This window comes from Hyperolius riggenbachi, chromosome 9 (assembly GCF_040937935.1).
Source record: "Hyperolius riggenbachi isolate aHypRig1 chromosome 9, aHypRig1.pri, whole genome shotgun sequence".
Classification (NCBI taxonomy): Eukaryota; Metazoa; Chordata; class Amphibia; order Anura; family Hyperoliidae; genus Hyperolius; species Hyperolius riggenbachi.
Window position 1 is genome coordinate 231813344 of NC_090654.1, and position 19689 is coordinate 231833032.

At 45.0% G+C, this 19689-nt stretch overlaps 1 protein-coding gene across 1 annotated transcript in view; it reads left to right on the plus strand.

Moving 5' to 3' along the window:
* The window catches only part of FANCM (FA complementation group M), a 257273-nt gene that overhangs the window by 157762 nt on the left and 79822 nt on the right, over window positions 1-19689 (plus strand). The window contains exon 7 of the mRNA XM_068254157.1: window positions 10900-10989. Coding sequence (XP_068110258.1) covers window positions 10900-10989 — 90 coding nt within the window. The remainder of the gene's footprint in view (window positions 1-10899; window positions 10990-19689) is intronic.

The window sequence follows — 19689 nt, forward strand, 5'->3', positions numbered from 1 at the left end:
TCAGTCTAATCTATCTGTTATCAACTGTGATAAGAATCCACCGACTATTCAGTCGAGGTTTGACCTGGAATCATTATAGCTGAGTCACTCTTCTGTGGAGTCTTTTCAAGCCCAAGCCTGCCACCTCCTGGATCAGATTTCATACTCAGAGCTATTGACATGGGAGGGGCTGCTGCTGCCAAGAAAGAAGCTCTGAAACAGTGCATCTGTGTGCAGTGTGCAGCCTGTCATTATCTACTGTATGCAGTTTCATTTCTATGAGAGACTGTAATGATCTGCTCAGCTGCCTGTGCAGGCAGGCAGCTTTTTGACCATTGTTCAGGTCTGCATTCTGCAGGTCTCTGGAAGAGAGACCTTTTGTCAGTTTTTCAGCTTGCTGCTGCTGAAGAATTTGCATACGTTTGTCATGCAAATTGCATAGCCACATCCCTTGTAGGCTTGCTCTATATATACCATGTGATATCACAGACCTTCGCTGGTCATAAGGATTTATCCTGTGAAACACTCCAGAGAGTGTCAGCCTTGCTCATTGTTTGAAGATTAGCTTAGAGTAATTCCTGGGACTGCACTAGGCAGGTTTCCCTAGTGCAGTTAGGATTGTATATCTGTTTTGTTTATCTGTTGCGATTGTCCTGTCCCTGCGGTGGTCGACAGGAAGTCGTTCTGATCTTTGTTCTTGGAGTATAGCTGGAGCAGCGGTTGCTACTAGCTATCTCCTCTATCTGTCTTGCCTGGATCGCACTCGCCTAGCGCTAGTGCTGTGGATCCGTCTGATCTCCATCTCTCTGTCTCCCTGGATCGCACTGGCCTCTTTTCGCTAGTGCTGTGGATCCTATCTCTCGCTTGTCCCTGTTTTCGTGTGTCTGTCTTGTCTGCTACGAACGCTTGCTGGAGGCTCGGTGAGGTAACCGTTAAGCAAGCGCTCGCGTCCTCTGTTTCATGTTTGTCTGTCGGTGGTTAGTTAGGCGTGCTTGTCCCTGTTGTGCTTATCACGTGGGGACCGCGCATGAACGCGTGCACTGTTGCGAATGAGTGCGGTGTGCGCGTTCAGTTAGCGTTTGTTATTTTCCTTATCTCCACATTGTATGATTTGCTGTGCCTTTGCTACTCTCGTGCTCTGCCTTGCTGTAGCCTTGTGTGACGTCTGGCGATCGCACCTTTCGCGATCGCGTTCCTACTGCATATCTGCTGTGGTGTGTGCACCGTCGCGGGTTGGCGACTAGTTTGGTGCACACACATACAATCTGTCTCTGTGCTCATTCTCAATCGCCTCTCTTGCGATTGCGTTTCTTCCCTTCGTACAATTCCTGTCTGGCGTGTGTGGTAGGGCAGAGGAGCTGTTCCTCTGCACTCCACAGCTTCACCTGCTGACAGGAATTTCCCTCTACAGGTGCATTGCACCTTCTGCTGGGTTTCCTCAAATTATACGCTTGTGGAGGATTTCCGGAGTGTCGGCGCACGCCTTGTGCATCAGCGCACGGAGAGAATTCCACAATCGTTACAGAGACACTTCCTACAGGCAGCCACACAGCATACCAGAATAATAGTTGAAAGCAGACAGATGAAAGGCTGCAGCAGCCCTGCTTGTCTATAGTCTCATAGAGGATAGACAGCACATCCAGAACAACTTATATCCCGGAAGCAGAACAGGTATGAGCCGGCGGCCATATTGGATATTTCCTGGAGCAATAATGGATAAAAAAAAAAACACTCAAAAAGGCACACCAGAGTGGCGAAGTTATCAGGTAGAGCATTTATTCTTTACAAGCTATCAACTGATATGTTTATTTTGTGTGAATCGTTCATCTCCGGTTCCCTTTAAAGGCAGAGGGATTGTGAAGGCCCGGAAAGAAGTCGGGATGGCCTAAGAATGACATGAGCGGGAGGTGTGGGGATTGAAGTTCATCCTTTAATCTAACTTGATACCAAATTTTCAGAGAATGCACCATAATTGGGTTTTTAATGGACTTACATTGTGTGGTGGAAAGCCATAAAAGGTTGCAGATGGATGTGGGGGAGCAAATCGAGCATTCAATATCACGCCAGATTGGGGGGGCTTCTTCATGCCACATTGTAAGATGTGCAACTTGTGCCGCTTTATAATAGGCTGCCACATTAGGAACACCCAAGCCGCCATCTGTAGTGAGGCAATATAGCGTAGTTCTTGAGATACGGAGCCCTGAGTTCTTCCAGATAAAGGAGTAAAAGAGAGATTGTATTTTTTTGAGGTAGGGGGAAGGAACAGGAACTATTAATACTCAAAGTGTATATAGGAACTTAGGTAGGATTGTCATCTTAATCGCTGCTATCCGACCCAGCCACAAGATCACATATCGTTTCCAGCACTCTAATAACATTCGAGACCTCAGTGAGTAGAGCTGGGTAGTTGGCCTTAAATAATGAGTTATGAGTTTGAGTTATGAGTCAAATAAAACCTAGATATTTCAGTTTTTGGGATTCCCACTTAAACTCATAGGTTCTCTGCAGGTCCTGGACAGTTTCGGCAGGTAAGTTGATATTTAATGCTTTGGATTTAAGGCTATTTATTTTTAAACCGTACATATCTTCAAAAGTCATAAGTGTATCTGCAAGGTTGGGCATGGATATTTAAGGGTTGGATAAAGTAAGGATTACGACATCTGCGTACATACATAATTTATGTTGTTGATCCGCTATAGTAGCCTTCCTGGCGGTATTGACGAGCCTGGCTCGTCCAGCAGAAACATGCTGAAAGCGGTATTGACGAGCTGAGCTCGTCAATACTGCAAGGGAGATTTCCTGTTTGTCTGCCCCGCCGGCTTCACTTTTCCCTCATCAGAGTGCAGAACTAGCATCCAGCCACCCTGGGGAATCCCTGGGCAGCGGATCAACGGGGCAGAGTTCTGCAGGGCTGGTGGGGGCTCCCCCTTCTATGCGGTGGGCGGTGGGGTCCCTTCTATGCGGTGGGGGGGGGTCCCTTTCTGTATGGGAGTTGACCCCCTTCTGTGCGGGCTGGTGGCCGGGCGGGGGCTCCCTCTCTATGCGGTGGGCGGGGGGGGGGGTCCCTTCTGTACGGGCTGGTGGCGGCGCGGGGACTCCCCCCTCTATGGGGGTGTCCCCTTCTATGCGGGCTTGCTGTGGGTGGCCTCTCTCCCTGCCTCGTGCCATCTCCTCTCCCTCCCTCCCAGTCTGTGTAGTTACAGTACGAGGCTTGGTGACGTCACCAAGCCTCGTACTGTAACTACACAGAGAACAAGACTTCGGCGATGGAGGAGGAAGTGCTGCTGCCGCCGCTGGAGAGAGCTCTCGGGTGAGTAAATCTCAAAGGGCTTCAGATCGGGGGGGGGGGGGGGGGGGGGCTTGAAGAAGAGGGGATCGGGAGGGAGGGAGAGGAGATGGTACGAGGGAGGGAGAGAGGCCACCCACAGCCCGCCTGCATAGAAGGGGACACCCCCATAGAGGGGGGAGTCCCCGCCCGGCCACCAGCCTGTACAGAAGGCCCCCCCCGCCCACCGCATAGAGGGGGAGCCACCAGCCCGCACAGAAGGGGGACAACTCCCATACTGAAAGGGACCCCCCCGCATAGAGGGGGATCCCCCCATAGAGGGGCTTCAGACGGGGGAGCAGGGAATCGGGAGGGGGGACGACACATCTGGCTACCAATAACTGGCTACACACCTGGCTACCTATAACTGGCTACACACCTGACTACCCTTACATCTGGCTCCCTATACATCTGGCTATACACCTGACTATCCTTACATCTGGCTCCCTATACATCTGGCTACCTATATACCTGGCTACACATATGGCTACCTATATACCTGGCTACACATCTGGCTACCTATATACCTGGCTACACATCTGGGTCTTATACTCACCATTGGCATGCTGATCCCTCGTCGTGTACCTCTGATTGCCTACCCAGTGCCTTCTTCCATGTCCCTTAGCGAATTTTGCTTCTCCCTCAGCGATGACATGTCCCCTACCGGCATTGATGACATCACGGTCACACAGCGTCATCAACATCTTGCAGCAAACACTTTTTTTTTAATTGAATTCAATACAATAATCTGTATTGCATTCAATATAAAAAAAAAATGATTGCAAAAAAAAAAAAAGGTTGAAAATTATTGGAAATTAATTGAAACACTTTTTGCATGGAAATCCTGGGGAAATTGAACACCAGGGTGGTTAATCCCCTGTATGTCATTGTGGTTATTAATTAAAAGGGCCAGAGGTTCCATGATAAGGGCGAACAGTAAGGGAGATAGAGGGCATCCTTGTCTGGTGCCTCTACAAATAGGGAAGGTTGTAGATTTATGCCCACTGTATTTGACAAACGCAACCGCGGAACAATAGAGAGCTCTAAGCCAGGCGATAAAGTTATGTCCGAAGCCCTAAACGGTTAACAAAGTGAACAGGTACTCCCATGATACTGTGTCGAACGCCTTTTGTATATCAAGCGAAAGGAGCATCATGGGAGTACCCGCGTTACTCGCTTTTATTATTATGTGGAGGAGTCGTCTAATGTTGTCACTTGCTTGACGGTGAGGTATAACGCCTACTTGATCTCTTCCGATCAAATCTTCTATGCCTCTGTTGAGTCTTGTAGCTAATATTTTTGCCAATATTTTGATATCAGTGTTCAACAAAGATATAGGTCTGTAGTTGGACCTGACAGTGATCAGTGTCTGGTTTTGGGATCATGCTTATACATGCGAGTAGGGAATCAGCACCTGGCTTGTCGCCTTGCAATATTTTATTAAATGCATTTGTTATTGGTAAAGCTAGAATACTTGAGAATTTTTTATAGTAAAGGGTTGGGAAGCCGTCTGGGCCCTGCGCTTTATTAATCTTAAAAGATTTAATAGCTTGTATAACTTCCTCCGTTGTAATGAGCTGATCAACTGTGAGTTTAAAGGATTCATCTATAGGAGGTAGGGGTATAGTTTTAAGTACATTATTTAGGAGTACTTGATTGACAGTCGAAGATGGTTGGTATAATTTGGCTAAGCCTTGGTGGAAGATGTCAACTATTTTTACAGGATTGCACGTAAAAGCTCAATTTCCTATGTTTAGTTTAATTGCTTAAAAATGAGGGTCTGTTCGTTTAAGGCGACGAGCAAACATTGAAGTGAGTTTATTACATCTAACAGTCTATATTTACTCCCTCTCAGGTGTTTCTCGGCTCTGTCGGTAAGAAAAAGGTTTAAAGCTTCCTCAGCCTTAAACCAGGCTTGTTTATTAGATGTGGAGGGTTCTGCGTTATATTTATCAAGAGTTTCGATATAGGTCTGTTCTAATAGTGCTTGTTCTTGGGCTCTTCTCTTTTTCCTTTGAGATGCAATAGGTATAAGGTGTCCACGCAGGACTGCCTTATGCGCTTCCCAAATTATTTATTCTGATAACTCATTATTGCTTGGATTGAGATTAACCCTCCTGGCGGTTTGTCAAAATCCGCCAGGGGGCAGCAAATACGTTTTAATTTTTTTTTTTTCATGTAGCGAGACGAGGTCTCGCTACATGATAGCCGCTGCTTAGCGGCGTCCCCCCAGCCCCTCCGATCGCCGCCGGCGATCGGAGATCAGGAGATCCCGTTCAAAGAACGGGATCTCCTGGAGGGATGTCAAAGGGGACTCCAATCCACCACACAGCGCTGCCTGGCACTGATTGGCGAGGCAGCGCACGGGGTCGGGGGGGGGGGGGCGGCTGCGGCGCCGCGTATAGCGGCGGATCGGCGGGTAGCGGCGGCGATCGGGCACTGCACGCAGCTAGCAAAGTGCTAGCTGCGTGCAGCAAAAAAAAAAAAATTATGTAAATCGGCCCAGCGGGGCCTGAGCGGGGCCTCCCGGCGGCATAGCCCGTGCTCAGCACGGGCATACCGCCAGGGAGGTTAAAGTAGTCTTTTATATGGGACTCCAAAGTGGTGACTATAGCTGGGTCGGATAGCAGGGACTGATTAAGGGACCAACGAGGTCTTGAAAGCATAGAAGATAGTGTGATATACACAGCATTATGATCTGACCATGGGATGGGTATTATTTTGGCGTTAACCAAGTTAAGAAATAGATCAGAGCGTGTGAAACAATGGTCAATTCGGGATTGTGTGTTGTGCGGGTGGGAGAAAGAGGTGAACCCTTTTTTGGTGGGGTGAGATTCCCTCCAGCAGTCTACTAAATGATGAGTTTGAAGAAGGTTACTGAATTGTTTAGCTTTACGAATATCTGAGGAGGATGGGTGTGGTTAGGTAGGGTTGTCTCTGTCAAGGTGAGATCTCAGCGAGAGATTAGAGTCTCCGCATAAAATTAATGTGCCAACTGAGTGCGTGCCTAGGAGGTCAATTAAATGATGTAAAAATGGAAGTTGTTCAGTGTTAGGTGGGTTGTATGAGGTAATAGTTACTTCTACATCTTGTATGGTTCCTATCAGGATGAGGTATCTGCCGTCTGAATCTCTAATTTCCTTTTTACAAATAAAGTTAACAGATTTCCTGAATGCTGTAAGGATTCCTTTGTTTTGTTTTAGCGCTGGTGGTGTAAAATTGAGGGAATGTGCTGTGAAGATATTTAGGGGAATAACTTGAAGGAAAGTGTGTCTCTTGTAAGCATACAATGTCTGCATGTGCTGTTCGAAAAGAGGAAAAAGCCTTAGTACGCTTTACTGGGGAGTTGAGGCCCTGAACATTCAGGGATGAAATGTTAACCGACATGGCTCAATGTGTGAGGGTGATTGCGGGGAGCACTTCTAAGTATAAACGTAGAAAGTGTGGGGGAGTAGCTCGGCAAAGGAAAGAAAAGCTGGAGAAGAGCAGAAAGGGTAGGAATAGCATGAAGAGAGAAGATGAAGGTTATCATGAGAGCTGATAACCTTAGTTTTGTAAGGTGATGCTGAAAAAGCATCAAATTGCGCCCGTGGGGTGCCAATCATTTGACACTCGTCGGGTGCTAGTGGGGGAGCACATAGTGGTTCGGGAGAAACGAAATAGAGTGTGGAAGTGAAAACTGCCAGGTTACCAGCAGACCGTAATATTTATTTGGTTTACAACAAGCATAGTGTTTTTGGCGTATCCGTATGCAGTGAACAATTCCCAGATAAGAGACAGCCGGGGCCCGCGGCCGCAGCCCCAGCCCCCAGAGGGCGACCCGTGAGGGGGAAATGCCGAAGTGGTGGGCCCGGCCAAAACTAAGTGGCCAGGATGGCATGCGTATTATTGCCCCGGTGCGGGCGACCCCAGGGGGTAGGAGGGGCGGCCACGCCCCCAGCACGCACGATCTCGGTCATACCTAAGCATGACACCCCGCCAGCACCCCGAGGGGCCCCACAAAGGAAAATGCCGCAGTGCCGAACCCGGCTGACACAAGGTGGCCCGAGACGGCATGCATAACACATATCCGTCATGAGCACCGACCAGGAACAAATTCAGCAACATAGGGGCCATAGTGTCCGATATTATAAAACACCATACACCCTCCTGCAAGTATTCAACATATGTACACATAGTGGGGATTAGACAGGAGGTGTGTTTCTATGTAGACTGAAAACCGTAGAACAAAGTATGCAATAGTAGACCTCCAGTACCCTCAGAAGAAAGACTTATTGGCTCAGATCTGAAACAGACAGTCACCCGAGGAGAAATCTTAACGTAGCATTAATGCTCTTATAAATAGATGCCGGGATCCAACCAGTTACCCCAGAGCATGACAACCCGCCAGCACCCCGAGGGACCCCACGAGGGAGAATGCTGCAGTGGCGGACCCGGCTGACACAAATTGGCCGGGACGGCATGCAAAACATATAACCATCATGGGCACCCCCGGGGGCAGGCGCAGCAGCCACCCCCCCGAGCAACAAGTCAAAGTAACAGAACGTATTATGCCCTCTTCTGCATGCGTTCAACACATAAGTATATAGAGATAAACATGCAAGGGGTTTGATTCTATGCAGCCTGAGAACCATAGCACATAGTGTATAATGGTAGGCCTCTATCAACCTCTAAACATAAACTTATTAATTCAAATCCAGAGTAAACGGTCATCTCAAAGTATGACACCCCGCCAGCCCCCCGAGGGCCCCCACAAAGCAAAATGCTGCAGTAGCGGACCTGGCTGACACAAGATGGCATGCATAACCTGTAACCATCATGAACACAACAACCTGAAGAGTTCCTCCTCAGGATTTTCCCCATTTCAGGTGGTGACGGGAAGGTTACCTAAGTTCACCCCATTGCCAGTGGCCTCTACCCCGTTTCCCAGCACTGGAGAGCTGGCAGAAGACTTTAAAACAGATTTGGGGAATGGTTGAAAGAAATCTGGGGAGGGCTTTTCAGAACCAGAAAAACCAGGCTGACAAGAGACGGTCTATTGAATGGGAATTTTTTCCAGGAGACTTGGTCTGGGTGTCCACTCGACATTTGGCTCTAAAGCAACTGTCACCCGAGTTAGGTCCTAGATTTGTGGGTCCTTTTCCAGTAACCATGAAAATCATTAATGTCACTTATGCCATTGATCTCCCTACCAGCATGCGAGGTGTGAGATCATTTCATGTGTCTATGCTCAAGCCGGCAGTGCACGTGGATTCCGCTATCCCCCCCCCCCCCCCTGTGTTGGTTGATGACCAACCTGAGTATGAAATTGAGAAGATTCTGGACTCGCGGCTTGTGCAGAACTCCGTGCAGTTTTTGGTTCAATGGAAGGGGTATGGCATAGAGGAAAGAACTTGGGTGCCAGATTGTCGTATGCACGCAGAGTTGAAAAAGGAATTCCATAACTTGCATCCTGGGAAGCCGGGTAGGAGATGTCCGGAGTCCACTCCACAGGGGGGGGTACTGTGAGAAAACGCGGAAAATCCGCCGCGTGTACTGACAGCAAGGCGGCTGATTCCGCGTCCAACGCGGCGGTCTGCACGCGGAAGCGTGCATCTAATGACATGGCAGAACGCGGAAAAGCCGCCGCATGTAACGACAGTAAGACGGCTGGTTCCGCGTCCAGCGCGGCGGTTTGCACGCAGCGGCGTGCAGCTAGTGTGGCTGACCCTGTTAGTTCACACAGGTTTAGGAATACGCGGCAGAACTTTTATGATGGCCAAGGAGGGATCTGCTGACCAGGCCGTTCAGCTGACCTCAGAGCTGGTAGCCATTGGTTGATCACTTCAGGGTGGTGCCAGGGAGCAATGCACTATTTATGGTTACTGCTGGCCACTCTCAAGTTGTCTGCCGTTGCGAACACTACGTGGAAGCACTCAGACCTTAGTCAGATCCAACAGTGTGTTTGAACCAGGAGGACCTGGGAATTCACACTGAGCCAGATTACTTGTGTTATTATTCTGTTATACTTCAGACTAGTTCCAGGGTGTAGAGACCACAGACCTCACACCCAAGACTAGGGAACTTGTGTTATCATTCTGTTATACTTCAGACTAGTTCCAGGGTGCAGAGACCACAGACCTCACACCCAAGAATAGGGAACTTGTGTTATCATTCTGTTATTCATCAGACTAGTTCCAGGGTGTAGAGACCACGGACCTCAAACCCAAGACTAGGCATTGTTGATATTTGTTATGACCTGTTGCTTTCCTGACTATCCCTCTGCTTTCTGATTCGGTACCACGCATATCTGATATTCCGTTGCCAAACCCTGCCTGCCTTAGATACCGAATCAGCCTTCTGTCTTTGTACTTTGTCTGTCCGTGTGTTGCCAACCTGGCTTGCCCGACCTCGAAAACTATCTCTCTCCACTAAAGAGAGGGTCTCCAGATCAGTCAGTGACAGCCACCTTCAGGTGTCACTCGCTCTCTAGTCTTTCCTACCTTCAGCCTGACTCCACCCCTTGGAGAGTCTCAGGCTGCAGGAAGGTTTCTGTACTCTCTATAGCAGTGTCTTCTGTACTGCCTAGGATCACCTGCCCGTCAGGTGGTTCACTCAGTCATACTGTTACACCAAACACTCACAAAATATATATATATATATATATAGGTGTCCAGAGGTTAGTACTATATCTGTATTATTGGTGATTCTGCAGGTCATCCATAATCAGGTATAGATCTGTATTCCTGGTGATACTGCAGATCACCAATAATCAGATTCTCTCTGTGTGCTGATACCAATCGTTACAGTGGTGCTGTAAATTCCTGGAATGCTTTGAAATCTCTCTGCTAGAAGAAAATATAGAAACTGAAAGCAGAAGTGCTGTGTTATTATCTCACACTGCCCCCTAGTTATAAGTGACCATAAATACATATTACAGCAGTACTAATTAGTAGCAAGCAAATGTAACAAATAAAAAAAAAGTGATAAAATAAATTGGCATGAAGCACTTGCAAGCTTTTAAATAAATTAGCTGCTAAGGAGGTTAAGAATGTGTCCCTGAAATCTTGCACACCTACACCCACACATATATGTTTTACTAATTGAATAAAAAGTAACATTTTGTCTATTAGGCCTTGTCCCCTGTGCAAAACGCAAAGCATTTAGGACATCAAGCATTTTTCTGTGCCCATTTTGTGTGATTTTTGGCACTCTTGCACCACACAAGCCCACCAAAATACAGTATGCTGTGTGTATTAGTGATTGAACAACGTAGACTTTTTATAAGAAGGCCGATGTAATTGCAGTTTTCTAATTGCAGTCGATCAAAAAAAAACTGATCGGATGGTGTTCTGCAGGAACCCGGGTTTTATCTGCAAACAGCATTAATAAAAATCTGAAAAGCAAATAATGGCATTGAGAACAGCTCAGCTGAAATCTGTACATTTTTGTCAGCATTTTCTCAGCATTTTGCCGTGTAAGCTGACCATGCCCAGACTGCATGGCTCTAGATAAGTAGGTGGATAACAATCAGTTGATCTTCATCAGTGTTTGCGTGGCCTATTTAGGGCGTGATGGCCGGTCACACATATTAACTAGAATGTTTTTTTTCTCAGGCATGACACGTGCAAGGAATGAGCTCAGCCGAAATCCTGACTTCATGAATCTGTACCAGCAGCTGGAATCTATGTTCTCGGTACCCAGCGGTGAGTGTCAAGTGTTCATTATTAAAGTACAAACTCTGCCCAACTTTTGCTTGAACTGGGTCACTGATGGAAGAAATTCAGCACCCTCTGGCTTGGTTATGATAGCAGAGAGCTATACCTCTTGTCGCAGTTTCCTGTGTATTTCCACACCCGAGGAAGGGCTCTGCCCAAAACATGTTGTGATATCGTCTGTTCCTAATACAGCTAATTGCTGCACACAGCTCCTGAGTGCTGTGTCTTGTTTTGCATACGTTTCCTGTGTTTTTCATATATTCACACACAGAAGATGCAAAAGAAGTACACTCACTGAACCAGGGCTAAATGTTATTGTAGTGCACCAAGCCAGAGCACTGCTGGGCTTATGCTGGTTTCTCGGTGCTCCAAGGGAGGAGCATTCAGTAGGAGTTCCCTCCCAGAGGCGGATCTATGTACATAGACATTTGTGCATAGACCCAGTGTATGCGTACCTGGTGTAATGCCGTGAGTGCTTGGGTTTAGTGCTGTATGGCACCATTTTGGCAGCAGTAGGTAGTGAGAGAGGTACAAGTTTCCCTAAAACTGCAGTATGCAAGGGCTTAAAGCAGTTTTCCACCTTTTACTTCAAAAACCACTAACTGCGATCCTTCAATCTGTTAAACATATGTGTAGTCCCCAGCAGTTTTGACCAAAAATTAAATCATTGTACAGGTAGTCTCCAGTTATCAAACAAGATAGGGACCTTAGGTGTATTCTTAACCTGAATCTGTCCATAGGTCGAAACACTGTGTCATCTCTGTCCCCTGTTCCTCCGCTGTACCTACAGTGTCTCCATCTGTGTCACCTCTGTTCCCCTGTGTCCCCCCCCCTGGTTCCCGCCCCCCCCCCCTTAAAAAAAGGCATCTCACTTTGTTATGAGGAACTTATTAAGGGGAATGAACATCAACTCCAATGTTACACTAACCAGTGGTCAATAGAAATGCAAACTAAGATAACAATCCTTCATATTAAGCAAGCCTCTTTACATATTTCTCGTTTTTCTAAGTATATAACACATTGGGAAACATTTCATAAAATTTTATTAAGATGGTATGTTACTCCTTTAATTGTATCCAAATTTGCACCAAATAATTCGCCTAATTGTTGGAGGAATTGTGGGAGGATAGGTACTCTTTATCATATTTTGTGGCAATGTCCCTTTATTAGTACTTTATGGCAAGAAATAGTACATTTTATTTTAGAAAACATTTGGGAAGATTTCCAACTAACTCCTCAGTTGGCTCTGTTGCATATAGGCATAGATGAAATTCCACTGAATTACCGGCTTGAAATTTCTCAGGTGATCTGTGCCACCAGACATTGAATAGTGTGTGAGTGGAAATCAAGTGACTCCCCATCCCTTTCCCAAGTTATTTCCTTATATAACTTAAATATATCCATGGAGAATAGATTAAGAAAGAACGCATAATATATGCCATAATTTTAAGAGCGGCATCTATTCTAATCCATAATATAATGCTTCTTATTATAAAACATCTAATAGCTTTATTCTGACCCACCAGTAAATAAGATTGAGGTACTAGAACCTACTTTGATTGTTTTTACTTTTATGTTAATACTGTTGTATTTTCATATTGTGTTAGTTTACCTTAAAGAGACTCTGTAACAACAAAAACCTCCCCTGGGGGGTACTCGCCTCCGGTGGGGGAAGCCTCCGGATCCTAATGAGGCTTCCCACGCCGTCCTCTGTCCCACGGGGGTCTCGCTGCAGCCCTCCGAACAGCCGGCGACAGAGCCGACTGTAGCTTCAATATTTACCTTTGCTGGCTTCAGCGGGGGCGCTGTGGCGGCTTTCGGCACGGAAATAGACGGAAATACCCGATCTCCGTCGGGTCCGCTCTACTGCGCAGGCGCCGGAAACTTGCACCTGCGCAGTAGAGCAGACCCGACGGCGATCAGGTATTTCCGCCTACTTCGGAGCCGTCAGCCGTCAGAGCGCCTGCGCAGGAGACAGGAAGGTAAATATTACGTCACCGCTGCACGGAGGGCTGCAGCGAGACCCCTGACGGATGGAGGACAACGTGGGAAGCCTCATTAGGATCCGGAGGCTTCCCCCACCCGAGGTGAGTACCCCCCCAGGGGACGTTTTGTTGTTACAGTTCCTCTTTAACATGTTATTTCTATTGTGCATATTTCACGGGAGTTTGAATGTTAAAATATGCGTATGTTATTTAAAAATTTAGTAGATGTCGCTCAATTTATTGTTATATAATTATTTTCTGCTAATAAAAATTTGAAAGTTTTAAAAAAAAAAAATGTGATTTTCTCACAAAACAACAAGGTCTTTCTGGGAAAAAAAAATCCCTTTTCCCCCACAGAATCAAGTTTCACATTGTCATTCTGCTTGTATCAGCAGGGCGTTTGTAAGTCGGGGGCTATTTGTGCTAATTATTCTCACTAAGGAGGCAGAATTTGGAATGAGACTGGAGGGGTGTTAGAGTTATAAGGTTTAGATTAGGGGTCAGGAAGAGGTCAGCATCAAGGGAAGATGTTGGAGTGAGGTGTTGGGAAGCTGTTTTTCAGACGGGTTTAGTTGGAGAAGGTGCTCAACAGTGACTATGTGCTAAGAACACCATCACACTTCTGAAACCTGTGTATCAATGGTTGTTTACTAATGATAATCACTTTGCTCCTCTGCAGTGTTGCATAGGGTAGCGTAGGTCTTCACAAAGTTTGCCGCTTGCACGCTAAATCACAAACGCTAGTTTAAAACCTTTGTAGTGTTTTCTTCTTCTACATTTTAGTGTGTATTGTTGTTGATGCAGGGGTGATGTACCTGCAGAAGTGCACGGGCCTACGCTACCCAATCTAGGGTTTAGCACTGCTAAACAGCAAAGTGATTATCATTGGTAAGCAACCATTGATACTCAGGTTTCAGAAGTGTGATGGTGTTTTCAGCACATACTCTCTATCGAGCACCTTCTCCAACTAAACCCCAGTCTGAAAAAAAACAGCTTCCCAACACCTCCAACATCTTCCTTTGATGCTGACCTCTTCCTGACGCCTAATCTAAACTTTATAACTCTAACCCCCTCCTGTCTCATCCCAAATTCTGGTGTGATTAGTGTGTATTTTTTTCAGCACCCAAATTTGCACAGCAATGATTTGCTTTGGGCCTGTTTCTGTTAGATGTAATTAATTGTATCTAGTAAAAAAAAACAAAACAAACAAACATGTTGCTGGTTCTTGGACATTGCACGCAGAAAATCTGCATGCAATCCGTTTTTTGTATAGGTTATGGCCAGAACCCGAAGTCTGGCCACTTCGGGTTCTGGCCGGGCAAATTGCGAAGTGGCCGTGCACCTGCGGCCAATGTTCCCGGCCGCATAAATGCATTTGGTGGCCGTCTCGCTGTGGCCAAATGTATCCGATCTGCTACACCTGATCTGCTGCATGTTTGTTTAGGGTTTATGGCTAAAAGTATTAGAGGCAGAGGATCAACAGGACAGGAAATAAATATGGCAGCCTCCATATCCCTCTCACTTCAGTTGTCCTTTAAGGGGAAAAAAGTAATCATTTAACTATCTAAAAATAGGCAGTCCATTACTTACAAACGGGCTGTTTTGGGAGATTGTTTGCAAGTTGGATTTGTTGTAATTTAAGTCTTGGGTCCACTTAAGGACCATGGGCTTAAACCAGGCCAGGCCATTTTTTTTACAAATTAGGGCACTGCAGCTTTAAAGGCTTGCTGCAGGGTCGTACAACTCAGCATACAAGTGATTTCCCCCCCCCCCCCCCTTTCCTTTTCTGCCCACCAACAGAGATTTCTGTTGGTGGGCTGTGATCGCTCCCCCAATGTTTTTTTTTTTTTTTTTTTTTACACATTTTTTTTACACATTTTTTTTCATTTATTTTTACAATAAATATTGCTATTTTTTAATTATTTTTTTAACCTACTCCCTCCCCCTGCCAGCCAGCCCATGACAGTGGATCGCTTCTCTGCCACCCAGGGGGACAGCCGTGTCACACGACTTTCCCCAGTACAGCGCTGCCATAGATCGCAGCGCTGTTCAGAGTAAATAGATGGCGTGTCACTGTCTAACAGTCTCCTAGCAGCAATCACCGCTGGGAAACTGATGGCAGAGCTTTATCATTCAAGCGGAGATGCGCGCACATTGGCGCGCGCAATCTCCTGCAAAACCCCACCCCAGGACTTGGCGTTACGTGGTCGACAAGGGGTTAAACATGTGGAAACGTGGATGAATAATTTACTTTTGGGCAACTCTGGATTTGGACAGTGGCGTAGCTGGATATTTTGGGGCCCCATAGCAAAACTTTAATGGGGCCATCAGATGTAGAGGCTTTTGAACATTGCCATCTGCCCCTACCCTATGGATAAAAGTGAATTGAGCAGTTTATATTCTCATGCAATCTACACTGCATATAGTCCATGGGAACTGAGACAAGTCAGAGCCTAGAGGAACATAAAGTGGTTTGAACTACTTATAACATTTTACACTATACTACATCAAAAAGAAACAAAGCAAGCATTATTAAGAACCCCCTATATTGGGGCATCCTAGGAGGTAGCTAGTGGAAAAAAGTGAGTCTTTCGACCCTGAATTAGTAAATAAGGAACAAAAGAAGAGAGCTTTCCACAATCGTACAACCAAGGTATAGATTTAATCTTTATTAAGGGAACAAAATGATAAAAACAACTAAAAACAAGACATGGCCATCATGCCTCCCCGTGGTCGGTGTTAACAAGGGAAGCAGGAAATTTGGGCACATGAGGCAGGTGGACAAAAAGGGCGCCGCCATTCACTCCCATAATAAATATCGTTTAATGGGCGCCCAACAGGAAAAAAGGGCGCCGGAGAAAAATAACGTTTTAAAAGCGGCGCCCGGAGACTTTTAATGTTTTATAACTGCTTCTCATGATTACACATTATTTAATGATTTATAATTTTTTACACATTATTTTTAAACGAAAAACAGTACAATATTTTTAAAACATTATTTTTAAATGAAAAATTGTAAAATTTTTCTTTTTTAAAACATTATTTTTAAACGAAAAACCGCACAATATTTTTTAAAATGTTATTAATGCTTATCACAGTTGGTCTTAGGGTTAGGCACCAACAGGGGGGGTCTTAGGGTTAGGCACCAACAGGGGGGTCTTAGGTTTAGGCACCACCAGGGGGGTTTTAGGTTTAGGCACCAACAGGGGGGTCTTACGTTTAGGCACCAACAGGGGGGTCTTAGGTTTAGGCACCAACAGGGGGGTCTAGGGGTTAGGGATAGGTACAGGGAGGGTTCTGTGTGAGAGTAGGGTTAGGTATAGCTTTAGTAACATTCTTATTAATGTTTTATAAAACGTTATTATAAATTTCAATTTTTAAACAGGGAAGATTAACGTTTTTACAATTGCCGATTTCATACACATTATTTAATGATTTATAACTTTATAAAACATTATTTTTAAACGAAATATAGCACAATTTTTTTTAAACGTTATTCATGCTTATCGTTTAAAACTGTGCGCCCTTTTTTCCCGGCGCCCTTTTTTAATGTACGCGTTAACAAGTGGAAATGATACATCGGCCATACATAAGGGTGAATATAAAATACAATAGTATCAAGTCCCTAGATAGTCAGTAAAAATTGTAACTCTCATTGACTGACTGAACTCAGTCTGATCTGGCACATTGCCCAAGTGAAATTCTTGCCCCCGAAGTAATATTAAATCTGGAAATGTATGGCAAAAATGGGCAAGTTATGTGTCAGAGATGAATGCTCAGAATCATGAGCAGTCAGTTAGATCATGCTGTCTGCCTATAATCGTGTGCTACATTTCAGTGGTATTCAAGATACACCGTGTATATGACCTAGTTAGACTATAATACTATCAAAATATTAGGCACAGAGCTTAGAGATGTCCACTAATATATTTCACATAACCATTGCTAAAAAGTGCAATATTAAAAAAAATACATAAATATTATAATGTGGATCATAAAATGACTGAAACGATGGTCTGACACACTGTCCAAGTAAAAAATTGCCCCGGTATAAGATAAATCCGGTAAACTATATGGCAAAAATGGGCAATGTATGTGTCAGAGATGAATATTTAGTTCAATAAACAGTCAGCTAAGCCATACTGGCTGTGTATATAGTCCCATAGTGAATGGTACACACTATCAAACAGTGTATATGACCTAATGGAGCCACAATATAATATGAATCAAATATAAGGTTTAGAAAAAGCGAATAAAATTGTTCACATAAGTAATGTACCAATATAAATGTTATAGACCAGCTACCAATTGTGCAGATACAGTAGAAGGCCTCTTGCACACTGCAAGCAATTCAGATTCAGATTCCGCTTTTTAATCTGTTTTTACTTCCAATTCAGATTCAGATTTGCAGTTTGCTCCTTGCACACTGCAAATCTAAATCTAAATCGGAGGTAAAAACTGATTAAAAAGCGGAATCTGAATCTGAATTGCTTGCAGTGTGCAAGAAGCCGAATAGAGATAAATATATAACCACGGAATATTAATAGAGCTGACGTAAAGTGCAAATGCTGTGAGGTAGATGAAATGAAGCGAGGTAGTTTGAGGTTTGAGAATCAGGCCAAAAGTGCAGTGAGGTAAATTGATAGTCAAGAGTCTCGTCAAGCATGCTTAGTGCTCTGTGGAAGAATGAAGTGACCAGTGCACGTAGGTGATAAAAGGTATAGATGAGTAACAAAGCGAAGCTCAATCCATAATGTTGGCGAGGAAGCCGGTTGAATGAGGTAGTAGGAATCAAAGGTATATAGGGATAGTTGGTATGAATGAGAAAGCCAGTAGTTTGTTGGTTATGGAAGATATCCAGTAAAGATGGCTCTTACCGAAAGAGAGGGGAGGACACTGATGGCCAAGTAATGTGCAACGGCTCGACTAGTTTCACAAGATACTGCTTTGGGAGCTGGCGTTGCAAGAAATTGTGCAGTTTAAATATCCCTCCCTAATCGGTCATGGATGTTACGTGGCCGTGTCATATGCGCAAGTGGGCGTGTCGCTGTGCGCGACAGCCCCACCTACGTATCTTGTCATAGTCCACACTGTGATAGGTCCAAGTCATGCGTGAAGTCAAAGTGCAGAAGAGGAATCCGGCAGGAAACAAGCAAGGAGAAAAAAAGGTTCCGTAGGTTTAACAACGAAAGAACCATATATTGCACTTTAGCAATGGTTATGTGAAATATTTTGATAGTAGTATAGTCCAACTAGGTCATGTACACTGCCTGTAATCGTGTGCCACATTTCAGTGGTATAAAATATACACAGACCGTATGACCTAACTGACTGCTCATGAATCTGAGCATTCATCTCTGACACATACCTTGCCCATTTTGCCATACATTTCCGGGTTTATTTTTACACCGGGGCAAGAATTTCACTTGGGCAATGTGCAAGATCATACTGAGTTTAAAGGGAACCTAAACTGAGAAGGACATGTATTTTTCCTTTTAAAATAATACCAGTTGCCTGACTCTCCTGCTGATTCTGTGTGTCTAATACTTTTAGCCACAGTCCCTGAATAAGCATGCCGATCAGGTGCTCTGACTGAAGTCAGATTGGATTAGCTGCATGCTTATTTCAGGTGTGTGATTCAGCTACTACTGCAACCAAACAGATCAACAGGAAGCCAGGCAACTGGTGTTGTTTAAAAGGAAACCTCCATATCCTCAGTTTAGGTTCCCTTTAATCAGTCAATGAGCGTTACAATTTTACTGACTATCTAAAGACTTGATACTGTTGTATTTTAGATATATTCACCCTTATGTATGGACAATGTATCATTTTCCACTTGTTAACACCGACCATGGGGAGGAATGATGGCCATGTCTTGTTTTTATCATTTTGTTCCCTTAAAGGGAACCATAGATGAACAGCAAAAAGATTTTATACATACCTGGAGCTTCCTCCAGCCCCATACGCTCTTATCGATCCCACGCCGCCATCCTCCTCTGCCCACAGCTATGAGAACCGGCTCCCCGCTGTTCAGTCAGTCGGAGCCAGTCTAAGCGTAAGGGAAGTGTGCTGTTTGCGTATCTCTGCAGCAGCCTCTTGATTTATACGTACAGGGCGCACTTCTCCAGTGTAGCTGGCTCCAATGACGTCAGTGATGGGAGCTGGTTCTCGTAGATGCGGGCAGTGGAGGACGGTGGCGTGGGATCGATCAGAGCGTATGGGGCTTGAGGAAGCCCCAGGTATGTATAAAAGCTTTTTCATCTTCCCGTTTAGGCTCATCTCTGGTTCTCTTTAATAAAGATTACATTTGTACTGTGAATGGTCCAGGTGACTTTTTGTAGATTACTACCTTGGTTATACTATTGTTAGTTTATACTATACTGTCACATTACACAACAAAAATATGTAATAACAAAAACAATATTGTATATTTTGTACATGAAGACAACTTTGTATCGCTGATGTGTGCAACTTGAGTGGTTTGTAAGTAGGGAACTGTCTGTATTGCTGTACTCTTGCCTATGCAGTGTTTTCACACCCATGTAAGGTAACTAGTGCTTAGTCACCAGGCCTTAGTAATCCAAGTATGCCTTCCCTCCACATTCCACGTATTTCATTTAGTCTAAAACAAGCAATTGGATGGAATGTATGCCCTCGGGTAATCTGATTGGGAGTCCAGCAGCAGAATAATGATGCCCATCTA